We start from the raw sequence: 23,772 nt of genomic DNA on the forward strand, positions 1-23,772 counted from the left end.
TGTGATTTAAAAGAATACCAGTCCTTTCCCTTGTTCTCAATGGTCTCTTTTGTTTCTCTGCCAGAAAATCTTCCGGACAACCATGCTGTTTCAATTTGTTAATGTGCTGCTGCAAGTTCTGGTCCACAAGTCCCATGACCTGCTGCAGGAAGAAATCGGGATCGCTGTGTACAACATGGCCTCCGTGGACTTCAGCAGCTTCTACGCTGCATTTCTACCCCAGTTCCTGGCCAATTGTGATGGTATTGACTCCAACCAGAGAACAGTGCTCGGCAGGAACTTCAAAATGGACAGGGTTAGTTACTGGAAGACGTGGAGTCATGCAAAGGCGCTGGAAAGCCAAGTATTGCACCATTGCCAGAGAGATTCCTAGAGTTCTGCTACCCTTACTAAATGCTATTTCTAGAGTATTATGTTAAGTGGCTCTGCTTTCTGTCTGTGGTATGTGACATATGAGGAAAATGACCAGAGTGCAAAGCCCTAAAAGATGGACGAAGATATTCTTCATTTGAAGATGACACAGTGTTTGATTGGAGGCATTGCAAACTGACTTAACAAACACTGCTGTTCCGGACCCTGACGTCAGTTAACTCAAATGAAAAGCATTTGTTGGCTCTGAGCCTCTACTCATTGGAGTTTAAAAGAATGAGGGGGAATCTCATTGAAACCTATCGAATATTGAAAGACCTAGATAGAGCGGATATGGGGAAGATGTTTCCTCCAGTGGGCGAATCTAGGACCAGAGGGTACAGCCTCAGATAATACAGTGGTGAATCTGTGGAGCTCATTACCGTAGACGACTGTGCAGGCCAAGTCATTGGGTATATTTAAAGTGGAGGTTGATAGGTTCTAGATTAGTCAGGATGTCAAAGGGAGATGGTAGGAGAATGGGTTTGTGAGTGATAATAAATTAGCCATGATGGAATCCCGGAGCAGATTCGTTGGCCTGAATGCAAATACTAAATCACCCACCCAGACACAGACAGGGGTTAAACAGCAAACACCCCCCCCCCCCGCCCCTCCCTTATACAAATACTAAATCACCCACCCGGACACAGACAGGGATTAAACATCAAACACCCCCCTCCCCAACCCCTCCTTTATACAAATACTAAATCACCCAACCGGACATGGACTGGGATTAAACATCAAACCCCTCACACAAAATCTAACAGATCGCTCAAATGTAAAAACATCAGAAAGCCTAGAGAATCCCCAACCCCTCCTTTGCCAAAAAATACCTGCCAATCGACAAGAAGAAAGAAAACACAGTAAAACTGACAGAGACTAGTACAAACTTCAGTCCACACTAATAATCATATGTGTCTCGGAATTTCAAAAACCCCCTCCATAGGTCAAACTCGGTCCTTCCGTGGGCAGTGACTGCCAACCCACAGCCTCTCAACCTCTGGCCCAACCTGTGAACTTAATTAACCCATAGATCCTTGGATTGTGGGAATAAACTGGAGCACCCGGAGGAAAGCCACATGGGCATGGAGGGAATGTACAAACTCCTTACAGAGGACACCGGAATTGAACTTTGAGCTCCAATGGCCCCAGTTGTAATAGCATTGTGCTAACCGCTACACTTCTGTGGTGCCCCATTCGGTGTCTGGGGAGAGGTACGTGTCCACTAACCACGTTTTAGGCATGACCATAGTAGAGGTGTGTGGAAAAATCAGTGTATGCCCTCAGCTCACTAACACTAACCCTAACCATACATCTTCAGATAGGGAAGGAGCATAAAGCTTTCAGACTGGAGAATATGCAGAAGCTGAAAATCCAGAGCAACACACAAAGTACCGGAGGAACTCCACAGGTCAGGCAGCATCTATGGAGGGGAATAAGCAGGCAGCATTTCAGGCTGAGGCCTTTCATCAGGACTGGAAAGGAAGGTGGGGGAGAGGAGGGAAGACAAGCTGAAAAAGGTGATAGACAAAGGCAGGTGGGTGGGAAGGGGTGAAGTAAGAAGATGGGAGGTTGTAGGTGGAAAAGATAAAGGGCTGGAGAAGAAAGAATCTGATAGGAGAGGAGAATAGACCATGGGAGAAAAGGAAGAGGAGAGGCACCAGGTTATAAGCAGGTAGGAGGTCAGAATGGGGAATGGGGAAAGTTGGAGAAATTGATGTTCATGCCATCAGGTTGGAGACTGCCCAGATGGAATATGAGGTATTGCTCCTCCAACCTGAGAGTGGGCTTATTGTGGCAGAAGATAAGGCTGCGAACCGACAAGTTGGAACAGGAATGCTGACTAAGGTAACACTTGTCCACTAGCCTGTCTGAGACAATCAGATGGATTTAGCAGTGGAAATACAGGATGAAACCTTTGTTGTGTCAATTTGAATTAAAAGGTACACACTTTTAGAAAGTGGCTCCTGTGATGCCAAGGTGAAATTACTGTGACTGAGGAAAAGTTTTTGTTAAAACATCTAGTGACCTCTGTTTCAGCCACTGACTGAAATGAACATCTAAATTACTCAGGTTATGTTTGAATTTAAACAAGTTGCATCTGATCAGTTAGAGATGATGAATAATAACCGTTCTCTCTCTTTCTCTCCCTCCCTCCCTCCCTCTCACCCCACCTTGGTGCTAGGATTTGCCTTCGTTTACACAGAGTGTACACAGACTTGTGAATGACCTGCGTTACTACAGGCTTTGTAATGGCAGTTTACCTCCGGGAACCATCAAGCTATAGCCTTCGCGACTGAAGCCTTTCCTCTCATCCTCTCGCCAGGATGTCCAGTGCAACTTGCTGGCTGGACCCTCCGAATACACTGCTGCAGCACTTTGTGTCTTTGTCCTGCAGGAAGATCATAGTTGTATTCAGTACATTGACATGATGCCAATCGATCATGTAATCTGCACTGAATAGACATCAGTCATTTGCACCTTTGCATTGTTGTGCTCCTCTCAGCTGTTTCATTGGATTGACACGACAGTGCTACCGTGGTTAGCGCTATCGTGGTCAGCATTTTGTTTCTCGTTTGAAATGCCTTGAACATTTCTGCTCTGTACAAGCAGAGGACCCTCCATTTTTGGTCATATCATTCCAATGTGATACTATTGGCACACAATCGATGAAGAGTTTATGTTGTAAACTGTGTTCTGATCCTTCGAATTACCCTCTCCAAATGTATGCTGGATTATTTTTTAATGAAGATTTTAAGTCGGGTAAATTTATATTGTTTTCATTAGACTTCCACTCAACTTTGCAACATTTCTCCCTTACAGAACTTGTTTCTGTTGGTCTGTGTCATGTGTCCCCTCCTCATTCACCGAGGGTCTGTCAGAGGGAGCAGGAGTGCTTGAAATGAGTGACCCACAGACAAGTGACTCAAGCCTTTTATTGCCATTGGTTTAAGGCTCTCAGTTTAAGACTGGTGTCTGAACTAAAGTGGGCTTTCATTGCTTAGATTCTGACAGGAAGATCCAACCACCAGCTTCCCTGGGCCACGTGTTTTCCCACCTGACTTTGCCGAACACCCCTAGCATTGTCAGTACCTCTGCCCAGACACTCGCTGCAGGGGTGTGGTTGTGGGCTGAGGACTCTTATGAGTGGCAGTGGAAGAGATGAAGATTAGAGAATAATAGGAGAAGCATGTGTGAGTGTGTTTGGTGTTCCTCTGTCTGGACCTTCAAGTTGAGGAGATCAGGAGTGGACGCATGACAAACTGAAGGTTATTGGGGTTTCTGGAGCGGATCAGCACTGTGGAATTCACAGAAACCCTGAGCCATGATGCTGGCCAATGTACTCTGGGCACTTTGTCTGCCAGCTGTAGTGTTTCAGACCGCCTGGGCTGAATGTATTAAATGGGTGGTAAAGCCTCCTTTATACTTGAATATTAAACTTTTTCTCCCCCAAAGAAGCAATCGTTCCACCTTTAAAGTTGTAGGTACAAAGATAATGTGTCTGGAAAAAGGGCTTTTTCAATTGAATTCACTTAGAGCCTAATGGTTACCTGTGTATGAGCAGCAGACATCATTGTTCAAAACCTTGCCCAGTCACTGAATTGTTGGGGTTCCTTCAGCTCTATGGTAATATGAGGCTTGGTGAACCCCCGGAACTAATTATCATAGAGCTGAAGGAACCCCAACAACTTGATGACCGGGCTTGGCTCCAGGGATTCACCAAGCCTCTTCACTGGGGTACATCATTCCTTCCAAAGTGTGTCACTCTGGGCCTGACCTACCACACACCACATAAAATCCATCCCTGTCTGCAGCTGTTTTTATCATGAAGCCAGCTCCGCATTTCTCAGCATTTTCATTAAATTTGTTTAAAAAAGCTGCTAGTAATTTTTCAATCTCCTTTTAAATTCTGGACTCTGAGTATTCAGGTGGAACAAAATGAGGTACGTTTCCACCCAAGCCAGGGACTCCTGCAGATCAGTAAGTAGGGGTCACTGTGTAGTTCCCTGTCCCTCGATTGGTCCAATGAGGTGCAGGGCAGGAAAAAAGTGGAGCCCTGTGATTGTGATTAGGAGGTGATGTGCTTGGCTCTGTAGTTAGACATCAGACTCTGTGCAAACTACTCTCCTCCAACGGAGTGCCTCGTACTGGCCCCCACCACAGTGGAAGCGGTCTTGATACTCCTCTGTGCTAAGCCTTGGACACGTGAGTTTGTTAGAGCTGACCAGTCCGGATTTCCACCTTTCTGGGCTGTGTTGTTTAATTCAGTCAATGTCTGTGGTGATCCAGTCTTCCATTTTATTTTGTCCATTGCTCTAAGCCTGTAGCTTTTTAAGATTCTTTTACATTTTTGCTGCACATTGTACGGGAAAAAGTGGTACTCTGTAATTAGCGATGTCCAGTTTTCATTTCATTGGACCATGTGAAATGTGGTTGGCTACACTGTCATTGTGGTTGGATATGGTTTCCTTGGGTTGGGGCTGTTACCCTGTTAGCTCGATCGCCTCGCGTTGGGGTGAAGGCACTGTGTTGCACCTCAACCTGTTCTGAAGGATCCAGTAACCTCATTTCACAAACTGCTTCATTCTGCTTTGCTCTTCCCCACTTTGCCATGACTTGCCAGTGCTGTCTCCGCTCAGCAGCAAGAGAGAGCCCTCCTGATGGTTTCACATGTCTCAGCCTTGCATCAGAGTCCAAAGCCAAAGCCCCTGCAATTGGTGGACCGTCTCAGTGAGATTGTGGGATTCCATATTGTTGGAGACCCTGCCCCTGACTACGGAGTCTTCTGCCCTGCTGCTTCCTTTCCTCGTTGAAGAATGCTTTCTCTGCAGTGTGATTGAACTGCGCTGTGGTATTTCTATCACTGTACACAAAAGGGAATTCCTTCCAACGTACAAAGTTAATGTGACTTGTACCACAGCTCGCACTGCTGGTTTTCCCATTGTAAAGTGTGGCCAACCAGTTGTGTGTAGCAGTTCGAGGCTCTGTTCACAATGTGTACTGAGAATGCCCCTGTCTGTAGTCACTGCAAGTGTTTGCCCCAGACGTGAGCTGTACTGGGCCAGCTCACACCCTGTACAAAACGGACTCCTGTTTATTTTTTTAGGATTATGGTGATACTTTGTACAAGTGTACAGTGATGTGATTATAAACAGATCCCAGCTTTCACCAAGGCTACGTCAGTGTTTCTGGATGTAAATATGAGACTGTTTTGTGCCTGAACACTTACAATGAGAAGTGTATTAAATCTACACACTGGTTTTACTCTTCTGTGTTGAACCCATTTTGATTCTGACATTCCACTGCAGAATTCAAGTCTTTTATAATTGCATTTTATAAAAAAAATGTAGATATGACTTTTAAATAAATGATGATCCAAGTGCATGTTTGGCCTCAGGCATTTGGGAGTTGATGGGGTCGAGTTGAGGAAGTGTCAGCCCATATAGAAGCAGCAGCAAGCCTGGGCAAAGGTTAAAACGCCTGGCACCCTCCTGAATTACAAGCAGCCTGTTTAAATACTGTACCTCTGAGGAGTATGCGTTTAAATACTGTACCCCTGAGGAGTATGCGTTTAAATACTGTACCCCTGAGGAGTATGCGTTTAAATACTGTACCCCTGAGGAATATGCGTTTAAATACTGTACCCCTGAGGAATATGCGTTTAAATACTGTACCCCTGAGGAGTATGCGTTTAAATACTGTACCCCTGAGGAGTATGCGTTTAAATACTGTACCCCTGAGGAGTATGCGTTTAAATACTGTACCCCTGAGGAGTATGCGTTTAAATACTGTACCCCTGAGGAGTATGCGTTTAAATACTGTACCCCTGAGGAATATGCGTTTAAATACTGTACCCCTGAGGAGTATGCATTTAAATACTGTACCCCTGAGGAGTATGTACTGTGTGGTGAAAAGAAGTATTAAGCATCTGCCAGGATTTCAAATTCTGAGCTTTGTAGGAAATGAGTAGGTCTCCCTATTCCACCAAACTTAGTAAGTTGCTACCAGCAAAGTAGTGTCGAGGAGAAGGATCAGGGACATTGCCTGTACTATGAATGTTCTCTAATCTTCCCTTAGTCCTCATATCCTGCAATATTTAATTCCCTGGGAGCAGCTGAATTCAGATCATATTTGGCTATATTAAAAATAATCTCTGATTGGTATGCCAGTTGCTCTAAATCCATGTGACTAATTCTTGGGTTCTGAATGATCAATCCTGCATTCTCCCCTTGTCCCTGGAAGTACTTACCCAACAAATACAAAACTATTCATCTTACTCTTGAATGTCTGAATTGATCACCTCCCGTGTTCAGAGTGATGAGCTCCAGCAGTTTTCTGTAGCTTCAAAATAAAGTTAGTTCTAAGTTAAACTATTATAAAAATACATACCGTATGTCACCATACAGAATCCTGAGATTTACTTCCTTGCAGGCATTCACAATAATACAAAGAAGCACAATAGAATAAATTTTAAAAGCACACACCAGTTGGACAAACAAACTGCAAATATAAAAAAAGAGAAAACAATAATAAATAAATAAACAATATCAAGAACATGAGATAATGAGTCCTTGAAAGAGAGTCCACAGGTTGTGGGAATGGTTCAGTGTTGGGGTGAGTGAGTTTATCACATCCACTCTATCAAGGCCTTTCACCATTCAATAGGGTTCAAAGAGGTCTCCCCTCATTCTTCTGAATGCCAGCAAATACAGGCCCAGAGTCATCCAACACTCTTCAGATGACAAGCCATTCAATCCTGGAATCATTTTTGTGAACCCTCTCCAGTTTCAGCACATGTGTTCTAAGGGGCCAGACCTGCTCACAGTACTCCAAGTGAGGCCTCACCAGTGCTTTATAAAGTGTCAACATTACATCTTTTATAATCTAGTCCTCTTGACATGAATGCTATCATTGTATTCGCCTTCCTCACCATAGACTCAACCTGCAAATTAACCTTTAGGGATTCCTGTACAAGGACTCCCAAATCCCTTTGCATCTCAGTTTTTTGCTTTTTCTGTCCATTTAGAAAACAGTCTACTCTTTCATTTCCTCTACCAAAGTGCATGACCATACACTTCCCGACACTATTCCATCTGCCATTTCTTTGCCCGTTCTCCTAATCTGTCTAAGTCCTGCTGTAGCAGAAGGGAGTGCCTGTTGGCTGAGGGGTGATAACTGTTCCTGAACCTGGTGTGGGATCTGAGACTACTGTACCTGTTCCCTGACATCTTTTTGTCAAATAATAAAGTATGGCACATTGTCCCAATGTGAGCTATTCAACTTCACCCTCTCTGCAGTCCTGAGGCCTCTGCTCTTCAAGTGCTGTTTAAATCTGATGAGGGTTTCTGTCTTCCATGTTTTCAGGTAATGATGGTTCAAAGGAGGTTCATGAAAATGATTCCAAGATTGAATGGCCTGTCACATGAAGACTGATGGCTCTGGGCTTGTATTCACTAGAGTTCAGACAAATGAGGGGTGACCGTATTGAAACCTATCGAATGGTGAAAGGCCTTGATAGAGTGGATGTGGAGAGGATATTTTCTATGGTGGAAGAGCCTAAGATCAGAGGGCACAGCCTCAGGATAGAGGGGTGTCCTTTTAGAACGAAGATGAGGAGAAACTTATTTAGCCAGAGGGTGGTGAATCTAGAATTCTTTGCCGCAGCTAGCTGTGGAGGTAGGTTTGGTGCATATTTAAGGCAGAGGTTGATAGATTCTTGATTGGTCAGGGCATACAGGGAGAAGGCAGGAGGTTGGGGCTGAGAGGAAAACTGGATCAGTTATAATGAAATGACAAAGACTTAATGGGCCAAATGTCTTAATTTTGCTCCTATATCTTATGGTCTTGTGGCCAATGAGTCTACACCCCTAGAATGAAACTGTCCTCATGTCCCCTCTACTACTGACGCCATTAAACCCCTGAGGGAAATGTAGGTCCTCTCTAATTTTCATGTACTGTTGTGAAATCTGCTTGCAGAGAAGAAGCAGCTGTTTTGGAATTGTTGAGTGTGGAGCTTCAGGCTCCTGTACCTCCTCCCTGAAGGTAAGAATGAGAACAGGGCATGTCCCAGATGCTGAGGGTCCTGGGTGATAGGTGATGCCTTCTTGAGGCACCACCTCATGAATATGTCCTCAGTGGGGAGGGTTGTGCCCATGATAAAGCTGACTGAGTTTACATCCCTCTGCAGCCTTTTGCCATCCTGTACACACTGGAGCCTCCATGCCAGTCAGAATGCTCTCCATCAAACAGCTATAGAACTTTATAAGTCTTTGATGACGTACCAAATCTCCTCAAACTCCTAATGAAGTAGAGCCACTGGTGTGTCTTTTTGTGATTGCATCAATGTGTTAGACGCCAGTCCTCTTAAGGTGACCTCCGTATTTGCACTTCCAGAAGTCCATGATTAACTCCTTGGTCTTAAGTGTAAGGTGGTTGTTGAGACACCACTCACTCCTGTTTGCATCCTCATTGTCATCTGAAATTTTTACCAACCATTGTTATTGGCAAATTTAGATACCATTTGAGCTGTACCTAGCCACATAATCATGGATATAGAGAGAGTAGAGCAGTGTGACAAGATCCATCCTTCAGGTGCGCCAATGTTTATTGTCAGCAAAGAGATGTTATTTCTGATCTGTGCTGACTCTGGTCTCCCAGTGAGGAAGTTGAGGATCTGGTTTCAGGCTTAGTGGAAGTATATTTTCATTAATGACAAGGTAGATGGAGGGGCAGGTAGTTCTAAAGAAGAACAGAGGCCACAGAAGGACTTAGACAGATTCGGAGAATGGGCAAAGAAACGGCAGGTGGAATACTGTGTCAGGAAGTGTATGGTCATGCACTTTTACTGTTTGAGTCTGTGGTGAGGAAGGCAAATGTGATGTTAACATTCATTTCAAGAGGACTAGAATATAAAAGCAAGGATGTAATGTTGAGTATTCAGCACTGGTGAGGCCTCACTTGGAGTATTGTGAGTGTGTTTGGGCCCCTTATCTTAGAAAGGATGTGCTGAAACTAGAGAGGATTCAAAGGAGGTTCACAAAAATGATTCCAGGATTGAATGGCTTCTCATATGAAGAGCGTTTGATGGCTCAGAGCCTGCATTCACTGGAATTCGGAAAAATGGGGGGTGGGGCTTAATTGAAACCTATCAAATGGTGAAAGGCCTTGAATAGTGGATGTGGAGAGGATGTTTCCTATGGTGGGGGAGTCTGAGACCAGAGGATACAGCCTCAGAGTCGAGGGGCATCCTTTTAGAACAGAAATGAGGAGGAATTTTTTTATCGAGAGTGGTGACTTTGTAGAATTATTTACCACAGGCAGCTGTGGAGGCCAAGTCTTTATATTTAAGACAGAGGTTGATAGATTCTTGATTGGTCAGGACATGAAGGGATATGGGGAGAAGGCAGAAGACTGGGGCTGAGGAAAAATGGATCGACCATGATGGAACGATGCAGCAGACTCAATGGGTTGAATGGTGTAATTCTGCACCTATATCTGGGTGTGTATCTTTCCATTCACTGCATGTTCTCCCACATACCCCAAACACATGATATTATACTTTCCTGGGTTTAATTCCATTCACCCTTTTCCCATTTTCCTTCAGTGTTACTCTACCAACTGTAGGAACAATCTGCAACCTCTGCTTGAGCAACCTGCGTGTTGGTCTAACTCATTATAACAACAAGCAAGGAGGGGAACCGCAAAGGATAATTTCACTCACCCTAGCACTGAACTGTTCCCACAACCTATCAACTCACTTTCAAGGACTTATTATCTCATGTTCTCAGTATTTATTGTTTATTATTCTTTTCTTTTTGTATTTGCAGTTTGTGTGCATTTTTTATTGATTCTTTTGTGTTTCTTTGTCTTTACTGTAAATGCCTGCAAGAAAATGAATCTCAGGGTTGTGTATAGTAACATATGTACTTTGTCCGTGATGTATCTGCCTGTACCACCACCCAGACAGGATGTTGCACACACCCACCACTCTCTGTGTGGGGGAAAAAAACTACCTTTGATATCCCATCCCCAAACTTTCCTCCAATCTCGTCACTATGTTGAAATTGGCTACCACCTTCCTACATTATAAAGGCCCTGGGACAATCTGAGGTTATGAACGATCCTTTGGAAATCCAAACTTGTATTTGTTTCTCTGGTCCATGTTCTTTCTTGCTTCTAATGTCAAAATTTTATCCCATTCTTCTTGAATTCTTATCAACTACCAATGTGATTCTGTTTCAGACACAACTGCTGGACGAACAGGTCAGGCAACATCAACGTATGGAAATGAATAAGTAGTTGACGTATTGGGACAGGACCCTTCATCAGGACTGAAACACCAACTGTTTATTCATTTCCATAGATGCTGCCTGACCTGCTGAGTTCCTCCAGCATTTTGCGTGTGTTGCTCTGGATTTCCAGCATCTGGAGAATGTCTTGTGTTTATAACTATATTTCAGGCTGGTTTCCTCTGTTCGTCACTATGGGAGCAGAATTGAGCTATTTGGCTCATCGGCCCCATTCTTTTGTCTTCTCCCCATAACCTTTGATGCTAACTAATCAAGAACACACCACTTTAAATGTACCCAATGACTTAGCCTGCACAGCCATATGTGGCAATGAATTCCACAGATTCACCACCTTCTGGCTAAAGACATTGCTCCACACCTCTGGTCCCTTATTATCTGAGGCTGTGCACTCTGGTCCTAGACTTGCCCTCTTAGAGGAAACATCTTCCCCATATCCACTCTATCTAGGTCTGAAATCAATAGGCTTCAATGAGATCTTCCCTCTTTTAAACTCCAGTGAGTAGAGGCCCAGAGCCATCAAACACCCTTCATTTGAGTTAACTGAAGTGTTTGTAGAGTCACCTCACACTGCCTCCAATCAGTGTAGTACTCAAATGAAGAACATCTTTGTCCAGCCTTTGGGAATCACCTCATGTTCTTGATAGTTACTGTTTATTTCTATATTTTTTCTTTATTTATTTTTGCATTTGCACAGTTTGTTGTCTTTTGCACAGTGATTGGTGTGGCCTTTCATGGATTTATTGAATATGCCTGCAAGAAAATAAATCTCAAGCTGTATATGGTGATGTAATGTAATTTGAACCATGACCAACACATCCCTCGTCCACATCCCGAAATGAGCAAAAGGCTGCCATCAGGAAGGAGGTACAGGAGCCTGAGGACCCACAACACCAGGTTCAGGAACAGTTTTAAACCCCTCAACCATCAGGCTCCTGAACCAGAGGGGATAACTTCACTCACCCCATCACTGAACTGTCTCCACAACTTATAGACTCACTTTCAAGGATTCTTCATCCCGTCTTCTCTATATTTACTGTTTGTTTGTTTATTTATTGTTTTGCTTGTTTTTGTTTCTTTGTATTTGCTGTGAATACCCCCAAGAAAATGGATCTTCAGATAGTATATGGTGGCGTTATACTTTGATAATAAATTTGCTTTGAACTTTGAGATACCACAATTTAGTTGTTTGTCTGGGATCAATTTTTAGAACACTAAACTTTACGAAAAATGTTTCGTAAGTGAAAATAGAGATTTTGGGGTAAAATAACTGGCCTGAACCTTTAAACAGTTGACGCTCTCCGGTATGGATAATGGACTGAAACGTTCGTGGGGGCCGAGTCCAAGAGGCAGGAACCGGGTAGGGTGGAGGTAGAAGCGGCTGTGGCTGTAGTTTATTATCCGCGGTCGTGCCTGAGGCCTGGGGTGAAGGCTGACCCTTGAGCCCAGGCGGAGCTGCCCTCGCTGTGGCCCCGCCCCGTCCAGCCCGCGGGAGGCGGCTCAGTCAGGCCGAGCCGAGCCGTGATGCTGTTGCGGGCGCTAAGCCGCCTGTGGACGGAGCGTCGCCTTCCTGCCAGCCCGGGGCTCCGCTGGGCCGCCGCTGGCCTCCGGCTTCTCTCCTCCGGTAAGTGCGGGACCGGGTTCATGAGTTCCCGGTCGGTTCATTCATTTGTTCCGCTGCCGAGTTGTTTTGCAAGTTTCACAGAAACTCGCGGAGAATCCTGGAACCTCCAGGACTGGAGGAGGGAGAGCCCCTCGATCTACACCGTGGGTTGGGGAACAACGAGGTGGGTGGGTGGTGACCCCTAACCCCCCCCCCCCCCGTCCTAGGGGTGACCCTCTGTTTGCTGCGTTGAATGGTGCTCTGATATCCCAATTGAGTACTAGCTTCATGTTCAATCACCATCTGCGGCCACATCTAAAATTGGTTAATCGAATGAAAAAAGAATCTAGATTAAATTAATGCAACTAAACTAGTTTCAGTTACAATTAATAATATAACAGTATCCTGTGTTGTTACTTTGTTGAGCTGGTCAGTTATACAATACAGAAACACTATACTGACTTTACCCCGTCTACACTAACCCAATCTGCCTGCTTTAGGATTCAAATGTCTAAATACCTCTAATCCGCCACCATCTCAGGCATTGAGTTCCGAATTTCTGTGTGAAAAGAAATCCCCTTTAAAAATCGTATTCATGCCTCATACCCTTATGTATACATGATCCATCATCAGCGACCCCCCACCACTCAGGCCATGTATATTCTCACTGCTGCCATCGTGATGGAGGTACAGGAGCCTCAGGACCCACACCACTAGGAAATTATTAACGTTCAACAGTAAGGCCAACACATAGAAACATAGAAAACCTACAGCACAATACAGGCCCTTCGGCCCACAATGCTGTACTTACTTTAGAAATTACCTAGGGTTACCCTTAGCCCTCTATTTTTCTAAGCTCCATGTACCTATCCAGGAGTCTCTTAAAAGACCCTATTGTACCCACCTCCTCCACCGTCGCCGGCAGCCCATTCCACACACTCACCATTCTGCATTAAAAAGCTTACCCCTGACATCTCCTCTGTACCTACTTCCAAGCACCTTAAAACTACCCTCTCATGTTAACCATTTCAGCCCTGGGGAAAAGCTTCTATCTACACGATCAATGCCTCTCATCATCTTATATACCTCTATCAGGTCACCTCTCATCCTCCGTCACTCCAAGGAGAAAAGACCGAGTTCACTCAACCTATTCTCATAAGGCACGCCCCCCCAATCCAGGCAACATCCTTGTAAATTTCCACTGCACCCTTTCTATAGTTTCCACATCCTTCCTGTAATGAGGTGACCTGTATTGAGCGCAGTACTCCAAGTAGGGTCTGACCAGGGCCCTATATAGCTGTAACATTACCTCTTGGCTCCTAAACTCAATCCCACAACAAATGAAGGCCAATACACCACACGCCTTCTTAACCAAAGTCAACCTGCGCAGCAGCTTTGAGTGTCCTATGAACTCGGACCCCAAGATCCCTCTGATCCTCCACACTGCCAAGAGTCTTACCATTAATACTATATTCTGCCTTCATATTTGACCTACCAAAATGAACCATTGATCTGTTCCCACAACCTATGGACTCACTTTCAAGGATTCTTCATCTCATGTTCTCAATATTAATTTATTTATTTTATATTTGTAGAGTCTGTCTTTTGCACGTGAGCTTTTTGTCCATCTTGTTACATGTGGTCTCTCATTTTGCTTCTTTGTATTTACTGTGAATGCCCACAAGAAAACAAAGAGTCATAGAAAACTACAGCACAGAACCAGGCCCTTTGGCCCATCCAGTCCATGGGAAACCATTTAAACTGCCTACTCCCATCAACCTGCACCAGGACACTAGAATACTACAGCACAGTACAGGCCCTTTAACCCTTGATGTTGTGCTGACCCATATATCCATTGTCCTTCATGCCCCTCCCATCCATGTACTTATCCAAACTTCACTTAAATGTTGAAATTGACCCTGCATCCACCACTTGCATTGGTAGCTCATTCCACACTCTCACCACCCTCTGAGTGAAGAAGTTCCTTCCTCGTATTCCCCTTAAGCATTTCACCTTTCACCCTTAACCAATGATTTCTAGTTGTAGGCTCACCCAACCTCAGTAGAAAAAGCCTGCCTGCAGTTACTCTGTCTATACCCCTCATAATTTTGTTTACCTCTATCAAATCTCTCAATCTTCTAAGTTCTAGGGAATAAAGTTCTAACCTTTTGAATTTTTTGCTGCAACTCAGATCTTCCAGTCCTGGCAACATCCTTGTACATTTTCTCTGTACTCTTTCAATCTTAGTTGCATCCTTCCTGTCAGTAGTTGATCCAAAACAGCACACAATACCGACGTCTTGTACAACTTCAACATAACATCCCATCTCAGTACTTTGATCTATGAAGGCCAATGTGCCAAAAGCTTTCTTTACAACCCAATCTACCCGTGATGCCACTTTCAATGAATTATGGACCTGTATTCCCAGATCCCTTTGTCCTACCACACCCCTCAGTGCCCTAACCTGGTTGGTGCTACAGAGGTACAAAACATTGCACTTATCTGCATTAAATTCCATCTGTCATTTTTCAGCCCATTTTCCATCTCTCAAAATTACACTTCTGAATATCTCTCTCACCTCCTACTTCGATATCCTGATCAGCCTGCTTCACTCCAGGGAGACCAATCTCCTGTAACTGAAATATTTCAGTTCAAGCAATATCCTGGTGAATCTCCTCTACTGTCTTTCCAGCACAACTTCATCCTACCCCTCATGGTGAGCAGAACTGTACACAGTTCTCCACGTGAGGTCTACCCAGTGTTTTGTAAAGTTGCAACGTAACCTCTGCTGAATTCCATAGCCTGGCCTTTGATGGCAAGCATCTTGAATGCCACCTTCACCACCTTATGCACTGTGTTGTTACTTTGGACCCCAGGTCTCTGTTCAACACCTTCACTTAGTAACTTACTTGTCAAGTGCTTTAGAAAACTCACCTGTACTGACAGAACACATTTTCTGACAGCTCCAGGCCTGTACATTTAACACCTCAGCAGCAGAGGCTGAACCCCGTTAACCTGTGGCGTACTAGGGCAGCATTGGTGATGCATGATTTGAATGCAGTTGTGTATGGGAGTATGATTAGGGGGAATGCGATGATCGGGGAGAGGTGCTCTGTTACAGCTACAGAGAAAGTGCAGTGCAGAGAGACCATAAAGTTTGTTCATTATGTGTCCTGTCATACAAGGTGTGTGATCATGCTCTTTTCATGACCAGAAATGTTCTTGGCAAATTTTTCTACATGAGTGGTTTACCATCACAGCCTTCTGGGCAGTGTTTTTATAAGATGGGAGACCCCAGCCATTATCAATATCAGAAGAGATTGTCTGCCTGGTGTCTGGTCACATAACCAGGACTTGTGATGTGCTCCAGCTGCTCATACGACCTGTGGCTTCACATGACCCTGATCGGGGGCTGAGCAGGTGTTACACCTTGCCTAAGAGTGACCTGCAGGCTAGCGGAGGGAAGGAGCACCTTACACCTCCTTTGGCAGAGACGTATCTCCACCCCACCTCCCATAATAAGATGCAAAATTATAACGAGGTTTATTGTGAGGTCGACAGTCCAACTTATAAATCAGCTGGAGTTGGGCTGTCCTTGAGTTTGGGGGAGTTTCTGTTGGAAGGTATCCATCATTAAGGACCCCCATCATCCAGGACATGCCTCCTTCTCATTACTACCATCAGGGAGGAGGTACGGGAGCCTCAATGTTTTACAATTTCTTCCCCTCTGCTGACAGATATCTAGTGGAAGAGATGAAGCTGTATCCTTTGATTATTCCCTGGCCGTTACCTCTGTCCTTCAAGGATAATTGCCACTCAGTGATTGCCCTCTGGACCACGTATATCACTGGCCACTGGTCCTCCCTGTCCATTTAGTACCAAAACCTTGAGAAATGGTCATTGGCAAAGGTCGTGAAATGTGCTGTTTTGTGGCAGCAGTGCATTGCAATACATAAAGATTACTATAAGTTACAGTAAGATTATATTTTTAAAAAATAATGCAAAAACAGAGCAAAGCAGTGAGGTAGTGTTCATTGTCCATTCAGAAATCCGAAGGTGGAGGGGAAGAAACTGTTCCTAAAATGTTGAGTGTGGATCTTCAGGCTCCTGTACCTCTTCCCTGATGGTAGCAATGAGAGGAGAGCATGTCCTGGGTGATGGGGTCCTTAATGATGGATGCCACCTTCAAGATGAAGGTGTCACCTTTTGAAGATGTCCTCAGTGGTAGCGAGGCTCGTGCCCATGGTGGAGCTGGCTGAGTTTTTAATCCTCTGTAGCCTTTTCTGGTCCTTTCAGCAACACCCCACCCTCCCTTGTCCTTCCAAATGTCTCCCACCCTGTAACTCTCTGCAACCCCGCTCCTCGATTTTAATCCATTCAACGTTGGTCACTGAGTCTTCACCTGCTGAGATCCTGTTATCGCTGTCTCTCTCCGTGTTAAACTGTGCCAAGTCACCCCATTATGTCAAGGCTTTGGAGAGGCTGGAGGAGAGGTTCACTAGGATGCTGCCTGGATTAGAGGGCATGTGCTGTAACAAGAGGTTGGACAAAACCGGCTTGTTTTCTCTGGAACGGCGGAGGCCGAGGGGAGACCTGAGAGAGGTTTATAAAATTATGAGAGACATGGATGGAGTAGACAGTGAGTATTTTTCCCAAGGTTGAAATATCTTATGCCAGAGGGGTATATAAGGTGAGAGAGGGTAATTTCAAGGAGATGTGAGGGGCAAGTTTTTTACACAGACAGTGGTGTTGGGGGTGGTAGAGGCAGATACATGAGAGATTTTTAAGAGACGTTTATCTAGGCACAGGAATGTAAAGGAAATGGAGGGATATGCACATTGTGTAGACAGTTGGCCATTTGATTACAAATGTAATGGGTCATTGTGGGCTGAAGGGCCTGTTTCTGTGTTGTACTGTTCTATGTTCTGTGTTGTACTGTTCTGTGTTGTACGGTTCTACGTTCTGTGTTGTACGGTTCTATGTTCTGTGTTGTACTGTTCTGCGTTGTACTGTTCTGTGTTCTGCGTTGTACGGTTCTATGTTCTGTGTTGTACGGTTCTATGTTCTGTGTTGTACGGTTCTATGTTCTGTGTACGGTTCTGTGTTGTACTGTTCTGTGTTCTGTGTTGTACTGTTCTGCGTTGTACTGTTCTGTGTTCTGCATTGTACTGTTCTGTGTTCTGCGTTGTACGGTTCTGTGTTCTGCGTTGTACGGTTCTGTGTTCTGCGTTGTACTGTTCTGTGTTCTGCGTTGTACGGTTCTGTGTTCCGTGTTGTACTGTTCTGTGTTCCGTGTTGTACTGTTCTGTATTCCGTGTTGTACTGTTCTGTGTTCCGTGTTGTACGGTTCTGTGTTCCGTGTTGTACGGTTCTGTGTTCTGCGTTGTACTGTTCTGTGTTCTGCGTTGTACGGTTCTATGTTCTGTGTTGTACGGTTCTATGTTCTGTGTTGTACTATTCTGTGTTCTGTGTTGTACAGTTCTATGTTCTGTGTACGGTTCTGTGTTGTACTGTTCTGTGTTCTGTGTTGTACTGTTCTGCGTTGTACTGTTCTGTGTTCTGCATTGTACTGTTCTGTGTTCTGCGTTGTACGGTTCTGTGTTCTGCGTTGTACTGTTCTGTGTTCTGCGTTGTACGGTTCTATGTTCCGTGTTGTACTGTTCTGTGTTCCGTGTTGTACTGTTCTGTGTTCCGTGTTGTACGGTTCTGTGTTCCGTGTTGTACGGTTCTATGTTCCGCGTTGTACTGTTCTGTGTTCCGCGTTGTACGGTTCTATGTTCCGCGTTGTACGGTTCTATGTTCCGCGTTGTACTGTTCTGTGTTCTGCGTTGTACTGTTCTGTGTTCTGCGTTGTACTGTTCTGTGTTCTATGGAAAAGAATAAACGATCAATGTTTCGGGCCATGACCCTTCATCAGGACAAGAGAGGAAGGGGGAGGATGCCAGAATAAAAAGACGGGAAGATAAGGAGCCTAGCTGGAGGGCAGGTGGGTGGGAAAGGCAAAGGGCTGGAGAGGAACAAATCTGATAGGAGAGGAGAGTGGGCATGGACCATAGGAGAAAGGGAAGGTAGCAGAAAAGGAAATTATAGACCAGTTAGCCTGACCTCAGTGGTTGGGAGTCAATTAAGACCATAAGATAAAGGAGCAGAAGTCAGCCATTCGGCCCATCGAGTCTGCTCCGCCATTTCATCATGAGCTGATCCAATCTCCCCTTTAGTCCCATTCCCCCACCTTCTCACCATAACCTTTGATGCCCTGACTACTCAGATACCTATCAATCTCTGCCTTAAATACACCCAATGACTTGGCCTCCACTGCCACCTGTGGCAACAAATTCCATAGATTCACCACCCTCTGGCTAAGAAAATTTTTTCGCATCTCTGTTCTGAATGGACGTCCTGCAATCCTCAAGTCACGTCGTCTCATACTAGACTCCCCCACCAGGGAAACAACTTTGCCACATCCACTCTGTCTGTGCCTTTCAACATTCGAAATGAGGTCCCCCCTCATTCTTCTAAACTCCAACGAACGTTCTTCATATGTTAACTCTCTCATTCCCGGAATCATTCTAGCAAATCTTCTCTGAACCCTCTCCAACGTCAGCACATTCTTTCTTAAATAAGGAGCCCAAAACTGCACACAGTAAATATTCCAGCTATATTCAAATGGAGTACTTGGTAACACAGTACAAGATAAGACAAAGTCAGCATGGTTTCCTTCAGGGAAAATTCTGCCTGATGAACCTGTTGGAATTCTTTGAGGAGATTACAAGTAGGATAGATAAAGGGGATGCAGTGGATGTTGTATATTTGGACATTCAGAAGGCCTTTGACAAGGTGCCACACATGGGGTTGTTCACCAAGTTAAGAGTCCATGATATTACAGGAAAGTTACTAAGATGGTTAGAGCATTGGCTGATTGGTAGGAGGCAGCAAGTGGGAATAAAAAGACAAAAATACAACTGCAGGTGCTGTGGATCAAAGAATACGTACACGACGCTGGAAGAACTCAGCAGGTCAGGCAGCATCCATGAGAAAAGAGTAGCCAACGTTTCGGGCCAAGACCCTTCATCAGGAAAGGTCCCTTCCTGATGAAGGGAATAAAAAGATCCTTTTCTGTTTGGCTGCCAGTGACGGTTGGTGTTGGGATCACTTCTGTTTATGCTGTATATCAGTGATTTAGATGATGGAATTAGAGGACTTTGTTGCCAAGTTTGCAGATGAGACAAAGATAGGTGGATGGGCAGGTAGTGTTGAGGAAACAGGTAGGATGCAGAAGAACTTAAGACAGATTAGGAGAATGGGCAAGAAAGAAGCAAATGAAATACAATGTTGGAAAATGCATGGTCATGCACTTTGGTAAAAGAAATAAATGTGCAGACTATTTTCTAAACGGGGAGAAAATCCAAAAATCTGGGATGCAAAGAGACTTGGGAGTCCTGTGCAGAACACCCTGTAGGTTAACTTGCAGGTTGAGTCAGTGGTGAGGAAGGCAAATGCCATGTTCACATTCATTTCAAGAGGTCTAGAATACAAGAGCAAGGATGTGATGCTGAGGCTTTATAAGGCACTGGTGAGGCCTCACCTTAAGTATTGCGAACAGTTTTGTGCCCCACATCTTAGAAAAAATGTGCTGGTATTGGAGAGGGTCCAGAGGAGGTTCACAAGGATGATTCCAGGAATGAAAGGGTTATCATACGAGGAACGTTTGATGGCTGAGTCTGTACTTGCTGTAATTTAGAAGATGAGGGGGGATCTCATTGAAACCTTTCGAATGTTGAAAGGCCTAGACAGAGTAGATGTGGAAAAGATGTTTCCCATGCTGGGGGAGTCTGGGACAAGAGGGCACAGCCTCAGAATAGAGGGGCGCCCTTTCAAAACAGAGATGCAGAGAAATTTCTTTAACCAGAGTGGTGAATTTGTGGAATTTGTTGCCACATGCAGCTGTGGAGGCCAGGTAATTGAGGGTGCATTTAAGGCAGAGGTTGATAGGTTCTTGATTGGACATGGTATCAAAGGTTACAGGGAGAAGGCCAGGAACTGGGGTTGAGAGGGAGATTAAAAAAGAATCAGCCATGATTGAATGGCGGAGAAGATTCAAAGGACCAGATGGCCTAATTCTGCTCCCATGTCTTACAGTCTTTGGAAGGAGGGGGGCGCACCAGGGGGAAGTGATAAGCAGCTGAGGAGAGGGCAGAGACCAGAGTGGAGAATAGAGAGGGGGGCATTTATGGGAAAGAGGAATTGATATTCATGCCATCAGGTTGGAGGCTCCCATCAAAGGAAACATTCACTCTTTCTAGGCCTTTCAATAGTTGATAGGTTTCAATGAGATCCTCCCCATCCCTCACTACTCTTCTAAATTCCAGTGGTGGAGGCCCAGAGCCTTCAAAAGCAACTCATACATTAACCCTTTCATTTCCAAGATAATTCTTGTGAACATCCTCTGGACCTCCTCCAACACCAGCACATCCTTTTTCAGAGGAGTGTTTAGAATGTGCACCTTGTACAGCTGTATCACCTCTTGTCCTCCTTTGCTTCGAAGAGAAAAGGCCTTGCGTGCTCAGCCTTTCCCCAAAAGACATGCTCTCCAGTGTAGTCAGTGATCTGGTCTAGTAATCGACGTTGTCTGTAGAGCTGGAACTCGTGCTGTGTATGGAGCCCCCACTCCCTGCAGCCAATCACCAGCTGCTCTGTAATCGAAGGCTTTCGAGGCGGTGGCAGCAGCTGTGCCCTGTGACTGATTGGCCTGTTTACACAGCCGTTACCTGTCCTCCATGACAGATTTCTAAATAAAGGTTGGACTGTGCAAGGAACTCAAGGGCACCCGAGTGATATCGATCGGTGCTTGTTCACCTTGGTGTTTGTTGGGGATGTTTGAGAGAGCATGTACACAACCTTAAAACATACAACAGTACAGGTCCTTTTGACCTATTCTAAGATAAATCTAACCCTTCCCACCTACGTACATTATTGGAGAGGACTCTTAGAGACAGAATTTACAAGTATTTGGAAAGCATTACCTGATTCGGGGATAGTCAGCATGATTTTGAGGGGAAGGCCACACCTCAAGAGGCTGATTGAATCCTTTGATGAAGGTAATCTTGTAGCTCTATAAACCTGGTTAGACCACACTTGCAATATTGTATTCTGTTCTGGTCACCTCATTATTGGAAGGATGTAGAAGCTTTAGAGAGTGTGTAGAGGAGATTCACCAGGATGCTGTCTGGATTGGAGAAGGTGCAGAGGAGATTCACCAGGACACTGTCTGGATTAGAGAGGGTGTAGAGGAGGTTCACCAGGATGCTGTCTGGATTGGAGAAGGTGCAGAGGAGATTCACCAGGATGCTGTCTGGATTAGAGAGGGTGTAGAGGAGATTCACCAGGACGCTGTCTGGACTAGAGAGGGTGTAGAGGAGATTCACCAGGATGTTGTCTGGATTAGAGAGGGTGCAGAGGAGATTCACCAGGATGTTGTCTGGATTAGAGAGGGTGCAGAGGAGATTCACCAGGATGTTGTCTGGACTAGAGAGGGTGTAGAGGAGATTCACCAGGATGTTGTCTGGACTAGAGAGGGTGTAGAGGAGATTCACCAGGATGTTGTCTGGATTAGAGAGGGTGCAGAGGAGATTCACCAGGATGTTGTCTGGACTAGAGAGGGTGCAGAGGAGATTCACCAGGATGCTGCCTGGATTGGAGAAGGTGCAGAGGAGATTCACCAGGATGCTGTCTGGATTGGAGAGGGTGCAGAGGAGATTCACCAGGATGCTGTCTGGATTGGAGAAGGTGCAGAGGAGATTCACCAGGATGCTGCCTGGACTAGAGACCATGTTTTATGAGGATAGGTTGAGCAAGCTGGGGCTTTTCTCTTTGAAGTGGAGGAGGTTGAGAGGTTGTAAAGATGATAAAACGCATTGTGGATGGTCAGAGACTTTTTCCCAGAACAGAAATGGCTAATACAACGGGTCAATTTTAAGGTGACTGGAAGAAAGTATGGGTGGGGGAGGATGTCCAACGTAGGTTTTTTACACAGAGAGTGGTGAGTGTGTGGAATGCCCTGCTAGGGATGGTGGCAGAGGCAGATACATTAGGGGTATTTAAGAATCTCTTAGGCACATAGATGGAGAAAAATAGAGGGATATAAGACCATAAGACATAGGAGCAGTATTAGGTCATTCACCCCTTCGAACCTGTTCCACCATTCCATCGTGGCTGGTTCCGGATCCCATACACCGAACCCCATACACCTGCCTTCTTGCCATATCCTTTGATGCCCTGATCCATCAGGAAACGATCAACTTCCACTTTAAATATACCCACAGACTTGGCCTCCACCGCAGTCTGTGGTAGAGCATTGCAAATTCTCCTTACCTCTGTTCTAAAGGGTCATCCCTCAGATTTGAGGCTGTGCCCTCTAGTTCTGGATACCTGCACCATTGGAAACATCCTCTCCACTACCACTCTATCCAGTCCTTTCAACATTTGGTAGGTTTCAATGCGATCCCCACACATTCTTCCAAATTCCAGTGAGTACAGGCCCAAAGCTGCCAAACACTCCTCATATGTTAACCCCTTCATTCCCAGAATCATCCTCAGGAACCTCCTCTGGACCCTCCCCCATGACAACATCTCCTTTCTGAGATATGGGACTCCAATCTGTTGGTAATACTTCAAGTGCGGCCTGACTAGTGTCTTATAAAGCTTCAGCATTATCTCCTGGTTTTTATATTCTATCCCCCTTGAAATAAATGCCAACATTGCATTTGCCTTCTTTACCACAGACTCAACCCGTTAACTAACGGAGTCTTATAAGTGGACTCCCAAGTCCCTCTGCACCTCTGATGTTTGAACCTTCTCCCTATTTAGATAATAGTCCGCACTATTGTTCCTTTTACCAAAATGCATTATCATACATTTCCCAACACTGTGTTCCATCTGCCACATTTTTGCCCATTCTTCCAATTTGTCTAAGTTCTGCTGTAATCATATTGCTTCCTCCACCCATCTTCATATCATCTGCAAACTTTGCCACAAAGCCATCAATTCCATTACCCAAATCACTGAAACAATGTGAAAAGTCATGGTTCCAATACTGACCCCTGAGGAACACCACTAGTCACTGGCAGCCAACCAGAAAAGGCCCCTTTTATCCCCACTTGCTGCCTTCTGCCTGTCAGCCATTCCTCTGTCAATATATTTCCTGCAACGCCACAGGATTTTATCTTGCTAAGCAGCCTCATGTGTGGCACCTTATCAAACACTTCTGAAAATCCAAGTAAATGACATCCACTGCCTCTCCTTTGTCCACCTTGCTTGTTACTTCCTCGAATAATTCTAACAAATTTGTCAGGCAAGATCTTCCTTTACAGAAACCATGCTGACATTGAATTATTTTATCATTAGTCTCCAAGTACTTCGAAACATCATCCTTAATAATAGACTCCAACACTTTCC

At 44.9% G+C, this 23,772-nt stretch overlaps 3 protein-coding genes across 6 annotated transcripts in view; 2 read left to right on the forward strand and 1 right to left on the reverse strand.

Moving 5' to 3' along the window:
• xpo6 (exportin 6) overlaps positions 1-5,673 on the forward strand; it is a 164,106-nt gene extending 158,433 nt beyond the window's left edge. For 3 of the 4 annotated variants that reach the window (XM_073060062.1, XM_073060060.1, XM_073060063.1), the window contains 2 exons: positions 65-295; positions 2,594-5,673. In XM_073060062.1, coding sequence (XP_072916163.1) covers positions 65-295; positions 2,594-2,695 — 333 coding nt within the window. In that variant the 3' untranslated portion in view covers positions 2,696-5,673. The remainder of the gene's footprint in view (positions 1-64; positions 296-2,593) is intronic. The other variant, XM_073060061.1, reaches the window with a different exon arrangement.
• A 6,508-nt stretch (positions 5,674-12,181) lies between these two features.
• nme4 (NME/NM23 nucleoside diphosphate kinase 4) overlaps positions 12,182-23,772 on the forward strand; it is a 43,279-nt gene continuing 31,688 nt past the window's right edge. The window contains exon 1 of the mRNA XM_073060071.1: positions 12,182-12,339. Within this exon, the coding sequence (XP_072916172.1) occupies positions 12,240-12,339 (100 nt within the window). The 5' untranslated portion in view covers positions 12,182-12,239. The remainder of the gene's footprint in view (positions 12,340-23,772) is intronic.
• The window catches only part of LOC140735239 (uncharacterized), a 49,712-nt gene continuing 42,265 nt past the window's right edge, over positions 16,326-23,772 (reverse strand). The window contains exon 3 of the mRNA XM_073060069.1: positions 16,326-18,185. Within this exon, the coding sequence (XP_072916170.1) occupies positions 17,355-18,185 (831 nt within the window). The 3' untranslated portion in view covers positions 16,326-17,354. The remainder of the gene's footprint in view (positions 18,186-23,772) is intronic.

Source organism: Hemitrygon akajei, chromosome 11, assembly GCF_048418815.1.
Source record: "Hemitrygon akajei chromosome 11, sHemAka1.3, whole genome shotgun sequence".
Classification (NCBI taxonomy): domain Eukaryota; kingdom Metazoa; phylum Chordata; class Chondrichthyes; order Myliobatiformes; family Dasyatidae; genus Hemitrygon; species Hemitrygon akajei.